General features: G+C 44.8%; 2 protein-coding genes across 4 annotated transcripts in view; one reads left to right on the top strand and one right to left on the bottom strand.

Moving 5' to 3' along the window:
• The window catches only part of KAT14 (lysine acetyltransferase 14), a 90,946-nt gene that overhangs the window by 1,244 nt on the left and 64,772 nt on the right, over nt 1-24,930 (bottom strand). For 2 of the 3 annotated variants that reach the window (XM_053313562.1, XM_053313561.1), the window contains exons 5-9: nt 22,259-22,675; nt 18,673-19,232; nt 16,438-16,574; nt 14,197-14,372; nt 7,864-8,054 (exon numbers count right to left, since the gene is read on the bottom strand). In XM_053313562.1, the coding sequence (XP_053169537.1) occupies nt 7,864-8,054; nt 14,197-14,372; nt 16,438-16,574; nt 18,673-19,232; nt 22,259-22,675 (1,481 nt within the window). The remainder of the gene's footprint in view (nt 1-7,863; nt 8,055-14,196; nt 14,373-16,437; nt 16,575-18,672; nt 19,233-22,258; nt 22,676-24,930) is intronic. The other variant, XM_053313563.1, reaches the window with a different exon arrangement.
• The window catches only part of DZANK1 (double zinc ribbon and ankyrin repeat domains 1), a 213,344-nt gene that overhangs the window by 168,683 nt on the left and 19,731 nt on the right, over nt 1-24,930 (top strand). The gene's annotated exons all lie outside the window — the stretch shown is intronic.

Genomic DNA, 24,930 nt, shown 5'->3' with positions numbered 1-24,930 from the left:
AACATCCAAATAATTTAAGGAATTTGAAGTTACAAAAAATTACAAGGGTTAGAGACATTTGTAACTTGTCTCTAAAATTGGCTCCATGCCAAGCGGCTGGAGGGTAGCCAATGCAACTCCGCGCTCCAGCTAGCAGGCACTTTTTCTCAAGCACACAATCCCACCAGTCGGCTGGTGGCGGTGCATCAAGAAACTGCCAATGCTGGATGTCTGCTGCTTGCTCTAGAAGCAAGAATCCAGTATCAGTGGTTTCTCTTGCTGGACCGACTGGCTTGGGGGCTCTTTCTGTCTTTTGCACACACAAGGAAGACAGAGCCTTCCAGTCAGCTGGCACAGCAAGAGAAATCAATGAAAGCAGTTTTTCTCGCCCCTGGATGGGTGGCCAGGGGTGAAGTCAATTACATGGGGGTGGGGCAGCATCAGAGCCCAGCTGACACTGGAGATGGGACCAGTGAGGCTTGTGTCACCTAGAGTGGTAGCCAGGCTCAAGTCGTCACTGCCATGGTTGACAACAATCTGCATAACCCTATCTGGGTGTGGAAGATAAGAATCATAGCAGCAGCATAAAACAGTAAAGACAAAAGAGAGTACTTCATAATTAATCTATGGAATTCACTGCTACATGATGTGATGACAGCCAGGAACTTGTATGGATCCCCCACCTCCAGCACAGTACCTCCAGTGACTGTTGCTGGTGTCTATCTTGTGTGTTTTTTAGAATGTGAGCCCTTTGGGGACAGGGAGCCATCTTATTTATTTATTGTCTCTCTGTGTTATTGTTATTTATTGTCTCTCCCTGAGCCATTTTTGGAAGGGCGGTATAGAAATCGAATTAATAATAATAATAATAATAATAATAATAACAATAACAATAACAATAACAATAACAATAATAATAATAATAATAATAATAATAATAAATAGATGAGGCTGCTGCACCCTTCAAAGATAGCATCAGGACTGCACAAAATAGGCAGTTGCACAAGTATCACTTCTACAGCTCTCCCCACTGTCCCCAGTGGGGAAACCTGGAGAGGTGCTCCTTGTGCCACTGCCTGTTTTGCACAGCCCCGATACTGCCCTTGGCTTGAAGGGTGCAGCAGCCCTGTAGTACAGCATTATGGACATGTAGTGCTGCGCATCATGTCAGCCAGTATTTTCCTTTCTTTATTTTAACCGTCACCAGCCATCATGGGAAGGCTCAAAAGGTACATTAATTGTTGGTTTTTAATTTTGTCCATTTAGGACTTTGTCACTGACACCCTATGACATTTGACATTTCACATTGTTGTGCATTTATAATTGCAAATATGGGTTTTTAAACTTATGCTTATAGAACAGGAGGTTGCTTACCTGTAACTTTTGTTCTCTTAGTGGTCATCTGTCCTTTTACACAAATGGGTTTCACGCATGCATGAAGACCACAACTGAAACCTTCCAAGCTTCTTCACTCCTATTTGGGTGGGAACCCCGACCCTTAACCACTATATGTGGCTACATCTCTCCTCATCCCTTCTGTCCCAGAGTCTGCCTTCAGGAGACCCCTGTGGGGAGGATGGGAGGGTGTGTAAAAAGACAAATGACCACTAGAAGAACAAAAGTTACAGGTAAGCAGCCTGTTGTTCTTTGACGTGGTCTCTGTCTTTTACACAAATGGGCGTATAGCAAGCTCACTGGAGGTCAGTCTACTTGAAAATGGACTGAAGAAACAGCTCTGCCAAACACAGGGTCTCTCCATGCCCGGGCATCAATGGCATAGTGCTGGATAAAGGAATGTGATGTTGTCCACGAAGCCACCTGGCAGATGATTTTGAGCTGCACTGATGTACTGAGACCAACTGAGGCTGCCATCGTCCTAGTGGAAGGTGCCTTGACAGTGGACAGAAGTTGCTTACGCACTAATTTATAGCAAATTTCAATTGTAGAAACTATTCATCTCAACAAAATCTGTGAGGAGACCTGACAGCCCTTCCTTTTAGCCCTCAAAGGAAACTAAGAGGAAGTTTGACTGCCTCCATGAATTTGAAAATTGAAGACAGAAGACCAAGGCCCATCTGACATCAAGCAGATGTAGCTGATGTGCTGCTTTTGAAGTCGGGTTTTGGAAAAACAGGCAGGTTGATTGCCTGTGAGAAATTGAACAATGATACTACTTTTGATAAGCACTGTATGTCTGGCTGTAGCACTACTTTATCCTTGTGAAAGACCAGATAAGGTTAGCCCACTTGCAAGGTACACAGATCTTGAATATGGAGGTTTTGGCTACCAAGAACGACACTTTCCAGATAAGGAGTCTAAGACCCACTGTGTGTAGGGGCTTGAATGGTCGGCTTAACAGGCAAGCCAACACCAGCAAAAGCTCCCATGTCAGGGTCATTACCAGGTTGTCTGGGAGGAGATAGGACAAGTCCTTCAAAAACTGTTTAACAGTCAAATTCTTGAACCACGAATGTGCAGCCTTAGATGTGTAGGCTAGGTGAACTCTTAACAAGGATAAACTTAAGCCTGACTGTTTCAGTTGCAACAGATATGAACAAACTTGTTGAACATTTAACAAGCAAATGGCAAACTGATGCTGTTCTGCAGACTTGCAGAATCATTTCCACTTGTGAATATAAGACTGTTGTTACAGAGTTCCAAGATGCTTCAAGGACTAACTGCAACTCTAAGGGGAAGGAGGCAAGATTCTCCAAGTTGTCAGGTGGAGTGATTTTACGTCTGGGTGCAGAATCTTGCCGGCTGCCCAGGATAGTGAGTGAGTCTGCTCTGGGAGTTGCATGAGCCATAGAGATCATGGCCTCCAAGGCCACAAAGGTGCTATGACTTCCTGATCTTCAGAAGGATTTTCGGTAGGAGCAGAATCGGCACGAACAGGTAAGTGAAATGAGTTATCTAGGCAAATACATCCCCTAACAAATCTTTGCCTTTCCCCACCCCTGAGCTGAAATTCTAGTGTTGAGCAGAAATTCACACTGTGGCAAAGGCATTATTGCTGTGATCCCCCAATGTTGGAAGATTCATTTTACTGTCCTTTCATCAGTTTCCAATGTGGCAAGCCATGGATGACCAGCTGAGCGCATCTGCCCAAAGATTTGATGCACCTTGTATTTGGATCACTTGTAGTATGACCCTATGAGAGCTGTAGGATTGGGAGCCTTGGGAGGCTCCATCGGTACCAAAGGCTGTGGAGTCCAGTGTTGTCTCTTCCCTTCTAGGCTTCTGGGAAGCAGTCTTTATAGTAGGTTGCATCAGTACCAAGGGCAGCTCCTCATGAGGTAGGGGTGTGCACAAAACAGGCTGTCCCAGTTTGGTTTGAATCTGAACCGGACCCAAACCAGACTGGGCCAGTTCACACACACCCCATCGACCCCTGCCAAGTTTGGTTCTGAGGGGGGGTCGCGAGCATTTTTATGTTGATTTTTTTTTTACTTACCCCTTCGGGTGGGGGCTTCTCTGAGACCATGGGGGGGGTGTCCACAGAGGTTTCCCCTCCCCCCAGCCATGCAGGGGCCCACTGCACATGCATGGTGGCCTCCAAAATGGCTGCTGCAACAGGGGGAAAGCCCGGAAAGGGCTGAAGAACAGCCAAACTAGGCGGGTTTTGCCAAAATGGAGGTTGGCGGGGGGGAGGAGCCTCCATGCCCTCACCCCACAGCTTTGAAGAAGCCCTCCAGAGGGGGTAATTTCTAAAAAAAAGGCTTGCAAACCTCCCCGAATGGCCAGGGGGTGTCGGTCCAGGGTCGAGCCAAACTGAAGGTGGTTCAGCTCAACCCCAAACCTTCAAACCAAACCGGTTCGACATTGAACCAGTCAGACTTCGAACCCCTATCGTGAGGATGTCAACTCTTGATGTCGACTATGACATGGGCTTGCTTTTCTGTCCATAGAATGTGATCAGGACCAGGAGTGGGCTTGACGCTGTCCATCACAGCAGCTTACCCTAAGTCTTTCATAGGAATGTGGGCGGTGTAGTGGTTAGAGTGTTGGGCTAGGACCGGGGAGACCCAAGTTCAAATCCCCATTCAGCCATGAAACTAGCTGGGTGACTCTGGGCCAGTCACTTCTCTCTCAGCCTGACCTGCTTCACAGGGTTGTTGTGAAGTGCAGCGGGTACCATTGACCTTGGATTGTGGCAAGCCCTTCTCTCCAAGCACAGTCCTCCTGGAAGTCATAGGCCGCCCTGGTGAGGTGATACCTGGCAAAGCTGTTTCCCTTGATGGGGAAACTGGGTGGTTGAAGCCGCAAGTGTGCCATGGTGTGGTGGTGAGTTGAGTGGCGGTCAGCATCTGCGGAGCAGCACTGGTCACAGGTGCAGCAGCATCTTCAGAATGTGGGAATCCATGAAAAGTGGAAGGGGTGTTTGTCGCCAAATCCTAACATTTTCAGAAGGGGATCCAAGGTCGGTGCCTCAGCGTCCGTGACATCAGCTCCCCCCAGTGTGAAAGTCATAGGTGCGTGGAACCTTGGGGTCACTGTGGTGATGTTAGCCGGAATGTTCAAAGTGGATGGCTGATTCCCATCTCTTGATGTCAAGGGGGACCGGATAGGAGTTGGCACTGGTACTAGATCTCTAGTGGTTAATTTCATGAGCGTCGATGTCAATGAGGGTTTTACAATCGATGAGATCGATGTCATGAGTTGCAGGTCTGCTGAAGCTCCCTCCAAAGCCTCCATTGGCATTGGCGTCAATATCGAGCATGATGCATGGATTGGCATCGAAGCTGCTTTCGCCCGCTGGCTCTACGTCGAAGCCTCTCCCTGTGTCGAAGCCATTGACACCGACTAGAGTGGAGGCTTCGGAATCGATGGTTCTGGAGTCAACTTTTTGGTTGCTGGTGGTGTCATCAATGCCGAGACGAAGACGACATCCTGAGCTGATCTCGGTGATGGCGTTGAATCCGATTGCGCTTGTACCCGTGTTTTCTTAGCGGGCTCGCCAGTAGCCTCCATCTTTTCACCCAGCCTTTTTAAGGACTTAGGGGCCTTCATGGGGGGCGTCGAGGTTTTAGACTGGGCTGAACCCAGGTCCCTTGAGCCATGCACCTGAGGAGATTTCGAAGAGGAAGTTGCAGCCAAGACATCGTTATAGGGTGCTCCCCTTAAACAAAGTTCCCGATCGTTCGTCAACTTGAAAGGGTCGCAGGAGGCAAAAACAGTAACAGTCTGGGTCAAAACCAATATCAGTCATCCAAATCAGTAAGCCAAAGAGTAGTCAGAAAGCAGTCCATAGTCAAAAGTAGTTGTAATAGTCGAAATTGCCAAGGAACCAACACAAAGGAGCCGCAGAAATCGAGTGATCTCTATGGCGGTCGCAAAGGAACTGTGGTGCCTGCGCTTCCTCCTACCTTAAATAGCCACGTGGTCACGTGGGGCAGGGTGCAGGCGCCGAAAAGGAACTGTGGAACTCGACACCGAGAGGCTTCCGCGCAGGTGCATAACCCATTCTAATGGATTCAACGGATCATGTACCAGATCCATTTGTACCCCTCACATAATTGACTTGCAAAATACCCACTATCTTGGTGAAATTTATTCTTCTAGTATTTGATTTGCCTCAACATGTTTGGATCAGTTCAAAGTTCACCATAATGTCAATTGTGCAAAGATTTCAGCATTTTTACCTCTTAGCAGCTTGCAATGCTATCTGACCCCTGTGTCACCCCTCAATATGTTTTGTTTGGGCAGGGTACATTAAAAGTTCACCATAATGGCAACTTTGGAAAAATCTAAGTGTTTCTGTCCCTTAGCATCTAACATTATCTAACCCCTGTTCAACCCTGAACACAGGTAAAATTCATTATCTCCCATTCTCAAGAGGAAGGAACCTCTTATTTACTTTCCTGTCTCAAGAATGCCAAGTCATTGCACTTTTGACTTTTCAAAATAAAGAAAGTCACATGGCAACCAGTCCTCTATGCTCCACTGGCCCTTTCCTACCAGAAAAGGACAGAAAAGCAAGTGAGAAGAAAGATCAAGCAAGAGAATAGGAGGGCAAGAACAGCACATGCTGCTGAAGTATACCTCTGGCCATAGTTGTCAAGGCTTGTTAATGTGCTGCCCTGGGGTTCCCCCCACCCTTGGGGGAAAGGCAATGTTATTTCTTGTATCACTGTGGCAGTGTGTTAAAATCCACCACCACCAGTTTTTTGCCAACAGTCCAGAGTGACAAGAATATTTACACAGATATACACAGATATTTGTGCAATTGGCACAATTTTATTTTTTCTGAAAATCTATTTTCTGAGTTAAAAAATAAAAGTGTCCCTATAGTTTTCCTAGGATAATTAATGCTAAGGAAATAAATGGTACTTTTTCTAAGTTACTTAAAACTGTTGCTGGTTTTTTTTAGTGGGAAAGTGGGTGGGGAACACAGCTACAACATAACAATAATGTTTTTGTGGGGTACAAAATGATTCCAAAGAAGTTTTCATTTTCATGAGGTCTGGTGAAGATTAATTTGTAGTGCCTCTCTCTCTCTCTCTCTATATATATCTATATATATGGCATGCCAAGGGAGGGGGGGAAAGGTAACTTTGGCACAGCAGGGAAATGACTTGACTAGCAAGCCAGAGGTTGCCGGTTCAAATCCTCGCTGGTATGTTTCCCAGACTATGGGAAACACCTATATCGGGCAGCAACAATACAGGAAGATGCTGAAAGGCATCATCTCATACTATGCAGGAGATGGCAATGGTAAACCCCCTCCTGTATTCTACCAAAGACAACCGCAGGAGTCGACACCGACTCAATGGCACACTTTACTAGAAGAAACACAGTGAAAGTATTATTCATCATTTGAAGAATGAGAGGCTACTATATCTATGCCCCTTAGATGCTTATAATGCTACAAGAAGTGCACATTTTAAGAATTCCTCATCTCACCAACAGGGAAAAAACCCACATTTCAGTGACCAATACTGTATTTGAACCAGCAACACAGAGTATGTCTGCATTAAAGTCTGCATCATCTGAAAGAGACCAGAAGCTATGCTGGTTCACACTGCTTATATTGCTTTTACATCTTTCCTGTCCCTATTTCTAATATGTATTTCCTGCCGGCCACATACAAAGATTGATATAGGCCCATCCTTGGTGGGGGTGTGTTACCTTTCTTGATCAACTCTTGTTGCTTTAAATCTGCAGCAGTTCCTCTATTATGTATTGCACAATAAACAACAATAAAGGGACAGTTAAACTGCACACAAATAGGTAGGCAAAGGAGGACACAGAGCTACAATTTGTCAATGCTCGCAGAAAACAGCTGAAAGGTCCATTTCATGGATTAGCCACATACATTTTTGTAGCAGTGTAAGCTGAAAAGGAAAACTTGACCCTCTAAATTAATATAATTTTTAGTGCACTGACATGTCTAGATTGCAGAGATCAGCACTTACATGCTAATATAGGCAAATCCTAGAATGCAAAAGTACTTTGGCTTGTTTGGGACTAAACCAGAGCTCACACCAAGTGCCCAGAGGCAATGAAAACAACAGTGGCTGACCACAGTGCAAAAGACTGCATTGCTGACTGGGCACTCAATGGCTGAATCTCACTTCTGTAACTTTTAAGTGTTCCTCCCACCCAGTGTTCCCTGTAACAGGGAAGATGTTGTTGACTACAACTCCCAGCATCCACAGCAACAATGGCCTTTGGCTGGGGATTATGGGAGTTGTAGTCAACAGCATCTGGGAATCCCTGTTACAAGGAACAGCAATAATCTGCACAATATTTTAGAGGATTGGGATCACAAATGATAAAAATCCACTCAAGTAAATAATCTCAATTCACGTTGGTACAGGTCATCCTTATTAGGAGAACCTTATTAGGAGAACGTTTTAGGAGAAAGGGTTATTTTCAAGCTACCTGAATAAGATGGTAAATCATAAAAGTTGCAATCCCTGATCGTCTCCACTCAGGGTGAACAAACAGAAAAGAGATGTATGCTTCATTGTATTTAACGTCAGGCACCATAAATCCAAAGGCAACTATGACCTTTTTGTAGAGAACAACAACACTGAAGTCTGGATATTGTAGACATTCTGATAGGTCAATTCCTGTAGGGTGAGAGAAAAACAGACCCAGATAGATGAGGGTTGAGGAAGCAGAACAGATAAAAGCACATTCAAAGAAAAGGCATTGCTAATTTAGGGCTCTCTCGTTTTTACAATTTAAAGTTAGTATGAGAACTAGTTCACAACACCCAAAGCACCAAAAATCTAACTGGATTAGTAATAACAAGCCAACCACACACAGAGCATCTGTCCGGCGCTTTGGGGCCGGCTGTTTTCCCCTCCCTCTTCCTCCTGCCCCGGTCTCTCTTCTCTTCCCCTTCCCTCCGGCCGCGCTCTCCAGCCCTCCTCCCCTCCCCTTCCTCCCCCCACACAGAGCCGCTGCAGCCGGCCAAGAAGGGCCCCACTGCCACCGTTTTTACTCCCTCCCGTCCGCCCGCTGCCGCCTTTCTCTCCGTCCGCCCGCTGCCCGCCTTTCTCTCCCCCCTGCCACTGCCTGCCACTGCCTTTCTCTCCCCCCCACCCGCTGCCCGCCGCCGCCCTTCTCTCCCCTCGCCCGCTGCCCACTGCCGGCTTTCTCTCCCCCTGCCCACTGCTGCCTTTCTCTCCTCCCTCCTCCACCCGCCGGCCGACAGCCACTGCCAGCACTTTCTTCCCCCTCTCCTCCTCAGTCCTCACTTTGGAACTCTCGCAGCCTGTCGCGAGAGTTCCGCCACCAAATCCTGGGCACACATGTCCCACTCACCCCCTCTGGCGCCAGGCCAGGGCCGGTCCTTTCCACTACCTCCCGCCTCCCAGCCCAGGCTGCAGCAAAGATGGCCCCTCCTCACAACGGCCAGGCCAACTCCCAGCCAATCAGGCGCTTCCGCCGGCCAAACAGAACTCAGCCAATCAGGTGCCTCCCTCGCCAGCATGCATTGCCTTGCCACATCTCCACGCTGGCTGGCTAAGAGAATTAATTATAAAGATCCTTTAAGTCGGGGGTGCACAGCTCAAATGCCCTGGTGGGCTGGAACCAACCGTGATTTGGTGTGAGGGATCCGAGGGCATTGATGACCGAATTAAAAAATAATTAAAAATATTAAATGAGCCTCTTCTTTGCATGCAGAAGGCCCGAGGTTTCCTCCCTTGTTAGCCCTCCCCACCAGCTCCCCTGCACCAGCCAGCTGCCAAGGTTGCCACAGCCACCCACCTCCTGAGCCCGATGGAAGCAGGATGGGCCTGGGAACCCTGGCGAGCAGGTGAACAGCAGGAATGGTAGCGAGGTGGGGTGCTATTGCAGGTGTGAGGACACTGCCACCTCCTGCCCCTGCTCACCTCCTCTATCTACCAAGTGCCTTGGCTTCCAAACTCATCTGTTTCTGTTGAGGCTGGGAGCCTGCCGACATGCATCGTGTCTCCATCAGGACACATGCGCACCCTCATTCCCACGAAACTCCTGAACCCGGTGGAAGCAGAGTGATTCAGGAGCCAATGTGGGCAGCAGGGGGAGGGGGCTGGTGATGCTACCTTGTCAACATTCCTGCCATCTGCCTGCCTACTTGCCCAGGCCCATCCTGCTTCCATTGAGTCGGGGAGATGGGTAGCGTTGGCGACCTTGAGAACTGGAGATGAGTCAGCAAAAACGTTCCTGCGGGTAGGATCTGGTCTGTTGTAAGGCCATATGTTGTGCAGCCCTGCTTTAAGTAGCAGTACACTGGTGCACATTCAGTGCAGTGAAATGCAGATACTTAGACCACTAATTCAATTTATATGCAGCATGCAGAATTTTTACATTCCAGTTTGAGCAATATTAGGTTTTCAAAACAATTACATCATTAAATATGTCACAAGTAATTTCCATCTCTCTTTCCTTCTTTCCAAAGACACATAGTTTTACAAAGAGTTCAGCATCCCCGCTTTGATCTATCATATGTGAACTGAAATGCTCTTAGAAGCATGAAGCAGAATAAAATCCCCATTATCTCTTCAAAATTAAAATATCTTACTTCACAGAAGTGAAAATGGAGAAAGCTGACTTCCCTATTATTGTAAGGCATAAAAAATGAGAAAGCTGATTTTAAATAATTAAGCATTCCTAACCTCCTCCACTACAAATACATGATTTTGTGGTATGTTCTTATACACTTTGCAAAACAGATCAGGGGAAATTGTTTTTAAAGCTGGCTTATAGCACTTGCCTATTTTTGAACCCTAAGCAACTGGGGAAATTCCACGTGTGCCATTCTGGTAGATTTATATTTTGTCTAGAGCTGCTTGAAAGCTGTTGGCTTTTCCTTCTTTTGGGCCAGGCAATTCTTATATTCTTTCTTTTTGAGGAAGATATATTTATCTACTGAGAAAGGATTCAAATACCTTCTTAAGATTAGAATCGTTATTTCATAAGTATGCAGCCTCTAAACCTGGAGGTTCCACATAGCTAGAACAGCTAATTGCCACTGATGGATCTCTTTTCCTCTATGAATTCATCCAATTTTCTTTTAAAGCCATTTAAGCTATGTTAAGTTAGTTTGTGCTTCCTTTTTGGATCAACTTGTTGGCAAAGCCATTTTTGTGTACTTTATCAGGAAGGTGTACTTGTCCACTTGGTTAAGTCTGAGAGATAATTTGAATTACTTTTATTTTTTCTTTCATCCTGTTTTAGGGCTGTTTTTAGCCTATTTTCTTTCATCCTATTTTAGGGCTGTTTTTAGCCTATTTTCCTAATGAGATCACCCAGCTCTCTCTCTCTCTCTCTCTCTCTCTCTCTCTGTACACCCATCAACTTCACAATGGACTGACTCGAACCAAATTTGGTACATTTGTAAAAAGGGACACCTCAATGGTGTAGACTGTGATGTCATCCACCCCAATTCAGAATGGTGGATGTGTGAACATTTGAAGAGAAAGTGGGTAATTATCAAGATGGTAATTATCAATTAAGATTATCAGTTAAGATTATAGTGAAAGGAAAGTAGGCAGATTAGTTCTTACAAGAAATACGTTTTCATGGAATAAGTATACACTAGCCGGCCTGCACAGAGCATCTGTGTGCTCTTTGGGGCCAGCTGTTCCCCGCTCCCTCCTGCCCCACACTCTTGCCCCCCTGCCCCACTCTCTCTTGCCCCCTCCTGCTCCCTCCTGCCCCAATCTCTCTTGCCCTCCCTCCCCCTCCCACCCATCTCTCTCTCTTGCCCTCCCTCTCCCTCTCACCCTCCTCACTCCCTCCTACCCCACTCTCTTGCCCTCCCCCCTCCTGCCTCACTCTCTCTTGCCCCCCTCCCCTCCCTCCTGCCCCATTCTCTCTTGCCCTCCCTCTCCCTCCACCACACTGAGCATTTTACTGCGGCGGGCGGCCATTTTTGGCCAAACCTCACCACCTGCACAGGCCCTCCTTACTGGGTGTTGGGCAACCGAAAAGGGCCCTGCCATTCCTCCTCCCGGGCAGCGCCCGTTTCCTTCCCCGCCCAGGCCTCCAACGGGTGCCTCGCCTCCGGTCAGGCCTGCCGCCACTGCCTGGCCTTCACGGCTGGGCCACCAGCGACCAATCCTCCTGGATTGGTGCCTCAGCCAATCAGGCGCCTCTGCTGCCCAGCCAATCAGCTGGGCACTGGGACGCACATTCCAGGAAAATTTTATTTATATATATATATATATATATATATATATATATATATATATATATATATATAATGTTGCAAACCAATGGAACCTGCAACAAAAATGTTGCATCAGATCTGAAATCTCAATATAGGTGGTTAATGATCACATGGATAGCACAGATCGTCCACAAGCTTCGTTAAAATGCGTTCTACGTGGGGCTGCCTTTGTACGTAGTCCGGAAACTTCAGTTGGTTCAGAATGAGGCAGCCAGTGTTGGTCTCTGGGTCATCTTGGAGAGACCACATTACACCACTGCTGATGGAGTTACACTGGCTGCCTATAGGTTTCCAGGCAAAATACAAAGTGCTAGTTCTAACTTATAAAGACCTAAACAGCTTAGGCCCTGGGTATTTGAGAGAACGTCTTCTTCATTATGAGCCCCACCATCCATTGCTGGATGGTTGCTGCCCGGGACTATGGAATGCGCTCCCTATTGAGATACAATCCTCCCCATCTCTGACAATTTTTAAAAAATACTTAAGAACTCATCTTTTTACTCATGCTTTTTCAGCTTTTTAATAGGTTTTTAATTCTGTGATAAACTGTTAATTTTTAATTGTTTTTGTGTGCATTTTTAACTATGATTGTGAACCGCCCAGAGACACGAGTTTCTGTCTCGTGAAATAAATAAATAAAATAATTAATAAATAAAATAATAAATAAATAAAATAAAATGGAGGAGGAGGGAGTGACCACAAGGCCTGCTTTTAAAAAGAGATTGAGAGGAAAGCCCAGATCCATGTACACCCCAAACCAGCATCCAGAACCTCAACGCTAAAATAGTACCTATCAAGGAGAAGAGAAGGCACAAACTCAGTAGGCAGCAGCTACAGAAATCCCCCACTTTCCCTCTGATTCCAGGCTTCTTCACCAATATAATACATGAGATTTCAGATCCAAGGTGACATTTTTGTCTTAACATTTGTATGTTACATGGGTGAGGAAGGGACAGAAAAGGGCACTGATGAGGACAGGAAGATGAAATATAGAACTGAGAGGGTCTTGTCAGTTGTGTTTGGTATAGTAGATGACTATGTCTTGTATATGTCTTTGATATAGTAGTATATACTAGAGGTATATGTCTAGAGACTATACTAGGGGTATAAGTAGTACAGTATAGTACTGGTACTGTAGTATAGCCATACTACAATACCAGTACTATACTGTACCACTATACCTCTAGTATAGTCTAGACATATACCTGACATATGTCTTAGTACAGCAGATATCTTGGTATAATATATTTTGTTACTTGTGTTGCTTTCACAATTTTTTGCCTCTTTTTCTTTAAGTTAAGGTTTGTATCTTTCTATATTTAGAATGTCTTCCCTGTTTTTGATGCTTGGCATCCCCCTCACCCATTCATTTTTTCATTACATAGCCTGTGTCTTATGGAACTGTTAACAACTGTCACCCACTGTCAATTGTTGTTCTTGCTTCCTCCCCCTCTCCCTCCCTCCACTCTTCTCCCATTTCTTTCTCTCACCCTCCTCCCCACAAACTTCCAGCATTATTGGCTGTACCCTGCTGATTGACAAGAGAAGAACCTCGTTTTGGAATCTTTGTTCAAGCACTCTGTGACTGCAAAGCATATGAGCCCTTTGCTTCTTTGAGGCTGGTTTCTGGTCCTTGTGGGGAGGTCTTGGGCATGCCTTGTGGTCTCTCTCAACACCACCAAATGCTAGGGATGTGCACGGAACCGGGCGGAGGAAGTTCGAAGGTAGGGAGGGGATAACTTTAAGGGCAGAGGAGAGTGCACTTACCCCTCTCTCCGCATTCCCCCCTCTGGCGCTCCGTCAGCATATTGGGCACACGCGTGAACATGCGTAACGTGAGCGCGCACCCGGCACTTCCGGCCAAAGAGGGAATGGGGCGGCAGGGAAGTATGCTGCCCCCCCCCGACAGAGCCTTTACTAATGGAGTGCCGGTGGGGGGAAATTGGAGGGAGGGGTAAGTGCACCCTCCCCCACCCTTAAAGTTATATTCACCCACCCACCCCCGCCTTCGAGCCTCCGAACCGCCCACTGTTTGAACCTCTTCGGAGGCCCATAAAAGGGCCTCCAAACAGGTTCATGCACATCCCTACCAAAGGCTCCTCACACCCTTAACAGGAGTTTCCACATGCTCTGTTAGCAGGCAACAAATGCACAAATCAGAATCCCAATCACAGGTTAGAAAGAAAGAAAGAAAGAAAGAAAGAAAGAAAGAAAGAAAGAAAGAAAGAAAGAAAGAAAGCAAGCTTCAGTTTAACCCATAGCTCATAGCCAAGCCCATAGCTTTTCTTTTCAAAATGCCACCCCTTGCTGCTTTCCCCATTCAAGTCCAAAAAGCACATATGCCTGCACTGCAATCCCACAGCAGTGGGGAGGGGGCAATTTAGAGCATACATTAAAGCTTAAGCACACACACTGACACTCCCCCCTCCAAAAGCTGCTTTTCTTTAAAAGAAGAAGGGGCTCTAATATGCCTACCTGTGCTTCATGTGTAATTAGCCCAACTACTTTCCCCTTTCCACCTAAAACATCTATCCCAGAGGAAACCCTACCTGGCCAGAAGAACTCATGGCACATTGAATTGATGGTAGGAATGTGATTAGGGCGCACATAGCAATAATCAATGGGTGCCTCTGGCTCAGCAGTCCAGCTGGGATCGTTCTTGTGTGCATGGGCTCGAATCTCAGCCAGCAGTCGAAGTTTTGGAGGCTTTGTTTCATAATCGCGCCTGGAGGGAACACAAACAACAGTAATTCCTATTTCTAGCATACAACAGCAGTCAGATTAGGTCAGGCCTATAACTGATATAGGTGTGGTAAATGCAGACTAGGAACAGACAGACTTAAAGGGTTTTTTAAAAAAAATCCAGAATTCTAGGGTCCAGGAGTTAAACCTAGCTGCAAAATGAAAAGTCAAGAAACCAAGCCAGTTGCAAATGGGAGGCAGGTGATTGAGCCAGTGACAATTACCTGTTGTATCCCATGAGCTAAATACAAGGTTATCTGCCCTTTACAAATTTAAATACAGGTTACTGCAGATTAAAGATTCCAATATCAAGCCCTAAAAATGCTAAACAAAAGAGTCAAATCTCTCCACAAAGTGTGGAGCTTATTTAAAATCATAATAGAAGCTCAACAGAAGTATAGCCCAAAGTCACCAAATCACAGAGGATGCCTGCATGAACAGAGTCAAGAAAGCTATAGAAGGCAAGAAGGCTTCCTTCAGATAATGGAAGCCCTGTCCAATTGAGGAAAACAAAAAGGAACACAAAATCTGACAAAAGAAATGTAAGCAAATAAGGAATGCAAAAAAATAATTTGAAGAGCATATGGCTAAAACTATTAAGGAGAACAATACATTATTTTTTAAACAGAAGCAGGAAATCTGCCAAGGAAGCAGTTGGATCAACAGATGAAAAGAGAATGAACGAGATGAAGGCTATGGAGATTGCAGAGAAGCTGAATGAATTATCAGTATGTGTCTTCACTAAAAAAAAGGGCAGATACTTGTGATGAACTGACTCAGTAGCATGAGGGGATGCTGAAGAACTGAGCTAAACAGAGATGACAATGTTCTAAGGTTTATTTAAAAAAAAAAAAATTAACAAATTCCTGGGTCCTGACAGTGCTTACATGAGAGTCCTTAAAGAACTCAAATATAAAATTACTGATTTTAGCAAAAATATACAACTTGTCCCTAAAACAGGGCTCTATGGTAGTGGACTGGAAAGTAGTCAATATAATACTGAAGTTTAAAAAGGGATCCAGAGGAGATCCAGGAAATTACAGGTCAGTTAAGTTTAACAACAAGCTTTGCAGAAGGAGAATCAGCATGACTTCTGCTAAGCCAAGTCCTGTCTCATTAACCTTTTAAAATCATTTGAGATTGTCAGACATGTGCATAGAAATGATCCAGTTTGACAAATCAGAATGAGCTAGATATATATCTCTGGGTCTTTTGAGAGAATTCCCAGGTGGACTTTAGAAACCCCTCTAAACCAGAGTTTCTTAACCCCCAGATGTTGGACTACAACTCCCATCATCCTCAGCCACAAAAGCCATGTCTGGGGATGATGGGGGCCCAAGGTTAAGAAACCCTGCTCTACACTTTTCCCAAGTATTTTCTAAAGCTCAGACATACTCAGCTCAGGAGTACCACAACCATTCCAGTAGAGAGGGAATGCTTTTGTTAATACAGGCTAATCTGGAAGGATAATCCAGGCCAGAGCCAGCATAGCGTTGTGGTTAGAGTGCTGGATTAGGTCCGGGAAGACCCAAGTTCGAATCCCCATTCAACCATGAAACTCACTGGGTGACTCTGGGCCAGTCATGTATCTCTCAGCCTAACCTACCTCACAGGGTTGTTGTGAGGATAAAAATAACCATGTATTTATTGATATTTATTGAGTTCCTTGGAGAAAGAGTGGGATATAAATGTAATAAATAAACAAATAAAATACAATAAATACTAATATAAGCTAATCTGAATTGTATATAACCCCCTTCATGTCACAAAACATTTTGTTGTTTTTGCTGCTAGAGACTACATGGCTACCCTTCTAGAAATTACCACCATGGAAGGCACTTTATATAATTGGTGAGGACAGACTGAATAAAGGCTGTCTTTAATTACTTAATCTTTATCCTACCTTTCAGTCTAAAGGTAGTTATTGATAATAATTAACATGCTTGTCGTTATCAGTCGACAAGGAAAGATAACTTATCTGGAAAAGGGTGGGGCACAAAAGTTAACTCTCTACATGACAATGAAAATAAGCTTCTAGTGCTCTGTACCTGATATAAGGTTTCAAGACACGAGAAGTGTAAGGACTGATTATGCTGTGATCAGTTAGCACATCTTCTGAACCTACAAGTCGGCACAGAAATTTTGTTGCCATTTGTCGAAACCCCTTCACTGCTGACAGCTTAGTCTGTAAAACAAGGTAAGAAAATCTGACAAATCAGGGGAACAACCAAAAATCTAGAACTGATGATAGGGCAGAAACCTATGATGAATTAGATAAAGTGGATACACATGACCATTATACTACACAAATGTGTGGTAAGAATATCTCTTTGCAAGTTCGCACAGATGAGCAGTGTACCAAATAGTTACATAACATAACAACATACCACCCCCCAAAATAGTCATTTGTAAGGATGTGCACAGAATGGTGTTTGTGTTGCATTCTGAACTCAGAATAGAACACAAATGCCCCAGAATATTCCGTCAGAAGAAACTGACAAACCGGTTGTTCCAACGGAATGAACTCAAAATGTTTTTGAGTATTCAAAGAGCCATTTTGGAGGCCCGTTTTTTCCTTGCTAATTGGTTTTGGCACAGGCTTCCGATTGGCTTGTGATCTCCTTGCTTCTTGATTGGCTTGTTATAAAAATCAACTTGATTTTTCTGATAACAAGCCAACCAAGAAGCAAGGAGATCGCAAGCCCATCGGAAGCCTGTGCCAAAACCAGCCAGCAAAGAGGGGAAAAGGCCTCTAAAATGGCACTCAGAATGCTCAAAATGTTCCAACTTGGAATGGGGTCATTCCGTTCTGAGCTCAGAACAGACCCTTCATTTGAAGGGCATTCTCCTTTGAGCTTGAAACACTCATTTCGAGTAGGAACATTTCAAGCTCAAAATGTTCTGCACATCCCTAGTCATTTGCACTCCCCAGCAAGGTGTTGTTACTATATTTTTGTCCCAAACTCGAAAAGACAGAAGGTTCCCAACATATATAAAAATTCTGGGGTGTTAAAGCTGCTTAACCCTTCTCATGAATTAACATACCAGCAGCTTTTTGAGTCCTAAAAAGAACTGTTAGACTTGGTGTGAATAAGGATGTTCAGTGAACGGAGATTAGCCAGGAATTGGTTATTCCACCCAACTTTTGTAGAGACAGCAATGCAACTTTTGTTTTGACTTCCTTCCCTTACTTAGAAATACTGAAGCCAACCACTAATATGACCCCCAAAAAGTAGTCCATGGAGCTCTGTGAAACTCTTGGGTTTTTTTAATGTGCAGATAATATCCCTTATTTCCCACTTCAAGGTGCTTAAAATAAAACAAGCACACAAGAACAAACATCAAAGCAGGGAAGGTGGGAACTAGGGGAGGTCTCCCACTGAAGGGGGTTGGACAAGTCATTTGCACAGAAAAGCTTCTGAAGTAAGTGGAAGAAATAACCCACTCCTGGATAACCTCCACACTGAATTAGAATCTCTACAATGGGTATCAGGGGCAGCTGGGCTGAACAGCAATCAGACTACAATTGCAGCTTTGTGCTGGCACAGGAGAGTGTCACATAAGATAGAGGCATACGTATTAAAATAGAACAATAATTAACTCAGAACTGCCACTGAACCCCAAGAATCACAGCTAAAAAGATATTGGCTAATATCTTTTGAAATGAAAGACGTTAGAGCAGTCCATCCTTGCTCCATCCCATTTAAAAAGAATTTCACAATGGTAGCCTCCATGGACGGAGTGGCGCAGCAGGAAAATACTTGACTAACAAGCAGAAAATACTTGACTAACAAGCCGGTTCGAAACTCCGCTGGTACTATATCGGGCAGCAGCGATATAGGAAGATGCTTTCAGCATTATCTCAGACTGCGTGGGAGGAAGCAATGGTAAACCTCTCCTGTATGATAAACCAAAGAAAACCACAGGCATCAGTGGGCAGCAGGAGTTGAAATCGGCTTGATGGCACACTTTACCTTTAGCCTCCATGGACACTGATTTGTAGAGAATAATCTAACAAAACAAATATGTCTAGAAAGGTGTGGGTATTGTCTAGACCAGTGGTTTTTAATGTGACATCCACCAGATGTTGCTGAAGTAACTCCTCCCAGCATCTCCATCCACAATTTATTGTGGCTGGGGATTCTGGGAGTTGTAGCTCAGCAACATTTGGCAGACCCCATGTTAGGAACCACTGGTCTAGAGCATCCCTATCCCCTTTGCCCACTATGCCTATCCATAATATAGGAGCAGGTGAAAAAATAGTTGCAAATGGAGACATTAACCTGGTACCGATCCAAAATTCTGAAGTCCTGGCTGGTAGTTCTGTACATTGGATGATCTGAGGGAGGACAAGATATACTTCCTTCCTTGGCTCCGTAAATCCTATCAACCAGGAGAAGAGCAGCATTCACAATGTTGTCCAAATCGAAGAGCAGCAGGCCTCTTTCCCGCTTGGCCTGCCGAACTATCAACTTCCGCCTCAGCCTCCGAGCCTCTGGAGTCATGGCCGAAGCATTTGGACAGATTTCCAGGTTCCTCAGGAGAAGTTTTTCTTCATAGATACTAGCGGGCATGTACTTGGGCATTCTGGACTTTGCATCCTTGTGGCCCAGCTGTACCTTCCTCTTGTCTCGACCCCGAGCCTGAAGAGACAGGTGCGCATTATCATGGTTTTCAGCATCACCTTCCAACCTCTCTGCTTTTTCTTCCTCACTCTCCACCTCTTGTTTAATCTGCTCAGGTGTTTTCACTTTCTTTCGAATCATCCCTGCTGTTCCACTGGGTGGTGGGATATACTCTATACCTGGATCTATGACACCATCACCTTCCATCTCTTCATCATCTATAAAATGAAACAAAATATTTCAAAAACATGTTACAATATAAATAACACACAGCTGGGTGCTTTTCCTGAGGGACCATGGTTTAACATGAAAGGACAACAAACCATTTTTATGTGATATTCAGTTTGGCATATGAATTTGCATTTTCCAGGGCAAACTGGAAATAGTCAATTCCCCCCATTAAAGAAGCTTAGATTCATTAAAAAAAAAAAAAGAGCACAACAATAAGCTTCTGAAATCAGATGTTTTAAGAAAAGTACATCCAGTGTCACTTAATCCAGGGAAGGAGGCATGGCATAAAAACCTGACGGCAGAAGAGGTGATTAGGCCATCCTACAGCACCACAAGTGAATCTGAAAGCATAACATAAGAACAGCCCTGCTAGATCAGGCCCAAGGCCCATCTAGTCCAGCATTCCGTTTCACACAGTGGCCCACCAGATGCCTCTGAGAAGCCCACAGGCAAGAGGTGAGGGCATGCCCTCCCTCCTGCTGTTACTCCCCTGCAACTGGTACTCAGAGGCATCCTGCCTTTGAGGCTGGAAGTGGCCTATAGCCCTCCGACTAGTAGCCGTTGATAGACCTCTCCTCCATGAAGTTATCCAAATCCCTCTTACAAATAGGACTGGCAAGAACAATACACCAATAGATATATATTAGATTCAGTCATCCAAAAACGTACAGTTGAACATGAGAGTCATTTTCACTTAAGCTCTATAACAGTGTTTCTCAATTATTTTGGAGTCATGGACCAGTACATTTTCCGTGCGCAGTTTCCCAGACCAGAAGTTAGTAAAGGGGTCACCCCCCTCACTGCCACCCCTTCCCCCAGTGATGTCATATGCAAAGGGGGTGGAGCCCAGGGTCCATGGAACCCAGGCGAGCTCTCCAGAGCTCATTTCTAGGCAGCAGGCAACCCTCGCTGCTGGATAATGTTCATTTTGCTTCCTTGAAATGAACATTATCTAGCAGTAAGGGCTGCCTGGAAATGAGCTTTGGAGAGTTTCCGGTGGCGGCCTCTGCCAGCCCGAAATTGTTTGTGGGGAGGTGATCTTTATTAGTGATGCCTCATGGATCAGTATCCAATGTCTCGACTGCTCTATAAAGTGTGGAAATTGCAAGTTAAGGTGCAATTTAACTTCCATGCCTTATAAACTGTGAAGAATTTGTACAATCCCATATATTGTATTTACCTGAATAAATGACAACCCTGAATTTAAGATAACACCCTTAAAAATACAGATTAAATACAGGTTATACCTATATTGACCCAAAAGGAAGAGGACTGTGAATTTAAGATGAACCCCCCCCATTTCTATAGTCAAAGAACATGGGCGGCGGGATAGTCTTGGATTCAGGTAAATATGGTATTATGCTGCTTTAGAAATGAGGCTCCATGCACCCATACCTTTACTCATAAATAGACTGAATTTGCAGGCTTTTTGAAAAGGAAAATCTGATCGGACATTGTGGGAAAGGGAAATTTAACATTAGCTCTTACCCATGCTAAATGGAGCCTTCATATTCATTGGCAATATTTGTCTGATGTAGAAATCTCAGCCATTTTACATCAGATATATACCAAATTTGGAGAAGTGGTGTCTCTTACCACACTGGACATGGGGGGCTGGGTGGAGTAAAAGCACACTTTCTTTCTGAGTCTGCAGCTCAACAGGAAGAAAGTGATCCTGCTTTCTGGGTGAAGGTAGAGCTAGAAACAGGGAAGGGCCACTCTCACTGAAAGTATCACCAAGCTATTAGCCCTGTCAACTGCCAAAGGCATTAACCCTTTCTGCTGTCCTGCTAATAACCATTATATATGGAATAATGCACTGCAAACTGATATGGCTGGCTCCCATCTCTCCACAAAGAATGGAAGTTGCAACAACAGAAAGGAGAGTTTGAAGGGGCTTCCAACTGAAGCCCCTTCAAAACCACTTCAAAACCAAGGAGCCCAATTTTTGTTTCACATTGTTCCCTTCCCAGCTAGGTCTGCCAATTTCAACTGCTCATGTAATATCACATATGTTTCTAGCCCTCCCCTCCCCTGAATATTTTTTCCCTTGGCTACAGTGTTTCTAGTATTAGCAGAGATCCTAGATTGCCCATCCTAATGCAATATCCACCAAATTGCAAAAATGGCTGACTATGCAACACAGATGCAAATGCATTAGCAAATGCTTTCCAAGATGTTTTATGGAAAAATTCCCCTTTATTGTAGAGAGAATTGTTTTAAATTTAAAAAGCTCTAATTCTACCCAGATTTAGAGCAATCTGCAATGAACCCCAGATAACCGGGCAAAGAGGCATCTTTTAAAGTGGTAACTCCTGTATATTTAACAGGCCAAAGGCAGTTGTCCCTATTCAGCACCATTTCTACAGTGGCTGTTGCTGGTGTCTACCTAGTATTTCTTTTTATATTATGAGCCCTTTGGGGATATAGAACCATCTTATTCTTGTTTCTATGTTGACAATTTTGACATTTTTTTGCTGTTGTTGAAAAGCAGTGCATAAATCTACTGCCATCCTGAATTCTCTTGTTTAGGTTTGGTTTTTTTGTTTTCTGTATTTGTTAGGAAGACAAATGACCATTGTAGGAAAATAATTGACATGAAACAACACCATAACAAGTACTTCATAGAAGACCAAATATGCATGGTAGTAAGGAAATAGCACTGGCACTATTTTTCTTCTTCTTTGGCCTTCTAGAGGAGTAAACCAGGAGTGATTATATCAGCCATTCAGTAACAATGATAGTCAGAAGTACCAGTTGGGTACATACTTCCTCACGTGATTTAATATGAAAGATGGCATGACACCACTAATAAAAGTTTGTATATATGGAATTCCATTATTATCAAACATTTTCCCAGCAATTCTAATGACTGCTAATAAGCATCATAGTGCTTGATCATCTACACATTTGTGACAAATGTTAAACATGTAATACAATTATGGTCAAGAGATAGTTGTGTATATGAGATCTAACAGAGAAACATATAAGAAAATATTAAGGTAGTTTTTACCATGAAACAGGGCCTGGGGTGGCATTATATCTGGAATAAGGTCTGCTTCTGAGAGCAAGCTAGGTGTAGCTGAGTGGGAAGCTGGCGTTCCAGGAGCAGAGAAATCTGGAGAAGGAGATGGGGATGGGCTCGTCAAAGGAGTTCGGTCAGAGGAACTCAGGGAAGAAAATTCAATCACTTCCCCCTTCTCAAGGATCATGTCAGGACGTCGGCTTCGACTGATAAACTTGACTGGTGTGGAGGACATACTCCTATCCAGGAAGCCAGCTGCCTCCTTCTGAGCTCTTCTGATGTCCTTGGCTTCCTGAGTGCGAGATCTCTTCTCCTTCAGCTCCATGGCAGATTCTACTGGATTGCGGCTCACTCGCTTTCTAAGTCCCTCCACTGTAATGATTGGATCTAAAGATGGCTTTGAACCTGGCAGAGAACAAGCAGTATGTTTGTTCTAACAAATACAGAGAATATCCCTGTAACCTTACCCCAAGGCAAGTACGTCTACACAAAGTATCCAACACATTCCATTTTTAAGGAAAAGGCAATGAAACAAGCAGACAGGTTGCCTGGAAGGCTGAAGCCTACCACATGCCCCTCAAGGTCGGTGAAGGCAGCCAGGAAGGGACTGAGTCCATGAATAGTGGGGTGGTAAATGCCTCCCTGAATCAGTGGGTGGTGCCTTAGTGGAAAGAGGCAGCAATTCAGTCCCTCCTTTAAATAAATTTTAAAAAAAGCTTTTCGCTGGACCTAGCTGATTAAATCAACTTTCAGCCTGTTTCCAACCTCCCCTTTTTGGGCAAGGTGTTGATGTGCATGGTGGTGACACAGCTCCAGGTGGCCCTGAGTGAATCTGATTACTTAGATGCTTTTCCAGCCTGGCTTCTGGCCTGGATAAGAATGGAAACTGCCTTGGTCACCCCGGTGGATGACCTAGATCAAGAGACAAAGGGAAAGTAATTCTGTTGAATCTCCTGGACCTCTCAGCGGTTTTTGATACAACTGAACATGGTATCCTTCTAGGTCAGGGATGGGGAACCTTGGCACTCCTGCAGATGTTGGCCTACAATTCCCATAACCCCTAGCTATTGGCCTCTGTGGCTGGGGATTATGGGAGTTGTAGTCCAAAAACAGCTGGAGTGCCAAGGTTCCCCATCCCTATTCTAGGTTGTCTCTCTGGGTTGGGACTTGGAAGCATGATTATACAGTGGTTTCAGACCTACCTGGAGGGTCATACTCAGAAACTGGCGCAAATGAATCCCTGAAGAACCCCTGGCCTTTTTCCTATGGCAGGGGTTTCCAACTGTTGGCCTCTAGTTGTTTTGGGCCTACAACTCCCACAATCCCTGGCCACTGTGACTGAGGATGATGGGAGCTGTAGGCTAAAATCAGCTGCAGGGCCACAGTTGGACACCTCTGGCCTATGGGGCACTGTAGGATCTATTCTGTCCCTTATGCTGTTTAACATCTACATTAAGCCACTGGGATAAGTCATATGTGGGTATGTGCTGTGGTGTCATCAATGTGCGGATGACACCCAATTCTACCTATCATTTAAGTCAGCAGATACCAGGGAGGCAATGGATACAGAGACCCATTATCCACAGGGGTTCCGTTCTACAGGAGGTGGGTGGGATGTGTGCGGATAGTCAAATCACAGATAACGGGGCATTAGGGCAATGGGAATTGAGGGGTTAGGTTTCTAAGGCAGTGGGGCAAAAGGGTGCAAAGGGGCTGTCAAAATGGGATGAAAAACTGACTCAAAGTGGGGAAAACGGGGTGGGAGAGTGCCATGTTCTGTGTGCCCCCCTCCCACTGTCCAGCAATGCCCCCAAAAGTTAAAAAAACAACACAAAACCTCTCTTTTTTATTATAAAGCCACAAAATGGCTCTTGTCTTCAAAATGGCAGGTGGAAGTGACCTCAGAAGTCATTTCTGCCATGCCCAACCTGCAGATATGTGACTTTTAACCCTTTCAATGTCTAATTTTTTCATGTATACCAAGGTCGGGTGGCAATTACCTGACCACAGATACTGGGTCCACAATTAACAAGGTTATCTTGTACTTTGAACCAGTGTTTGGAGGTTGTTCTGGGCTGGATGGGGACAAACAAGCTGAAACATAACCCAGATAAGACGGAAGTGCACTGGATCGGTAAAACTGATCATCTGAGTAGTGAGCTAAATCTGGTTTTGGACAGGGTCTGTCCTTAGAGGTGCAGGTGGCAGCAGTCTACAGGAGTGTCCTTTACCAATTAAGGCTGGTACACCAGCTGTGACACTACTTGGAGAAGTCAGACCTGACCTTCAGTCATTTATTTATTTATTTATTTGAATTTATATACCGCTCTCCCAAAATGGCTCAGGGCACTTATGACATGACGACATCCACATTGGACTACTGCAATGTGCTTTACATGGGGCTGCTCTTGAAGAGAGTTCAGAAACTTCAGCAGGTCCATAATGCTGCGGCAAGGATGCTTAGAAGTGCAAGTTTCTTCATGAGTATTATACCCATCCTGTGGTAGCATTATTAGCTTCCAGTTTGCTTCCAGGAGGGACTCAAGGTGTTGGTCTTGACCTTTAAAGCCCTACACAGTTTGGGTCTGGGGTATCTGTCGGACCACATTTGCCCCCATTAATCTGCTAGGACACTCCATTCAGCATCTCAGACCCTGCTC

Source organism: Hemicordylus capensis, chromosome 4 (genome assembly GCF_027244095.1).
Source record: "Hemicordylus capensis ecotype Gifberg chromosome 4, rHemCap1.1.pri, whole genome shotgun sequence".
NCBI classification, from domain to species: Eukaryota; Metazoa; Chordata; class Lepidosauria; order Squamata; family Cordylidae; genus Hemicordylus; species Hemicordylus capensis.
The sequence above is the reverse complement of the archived record's forward strand: the minus strand, read 5'-3'. Positions and strand labels throughout refer to the sequence as shown.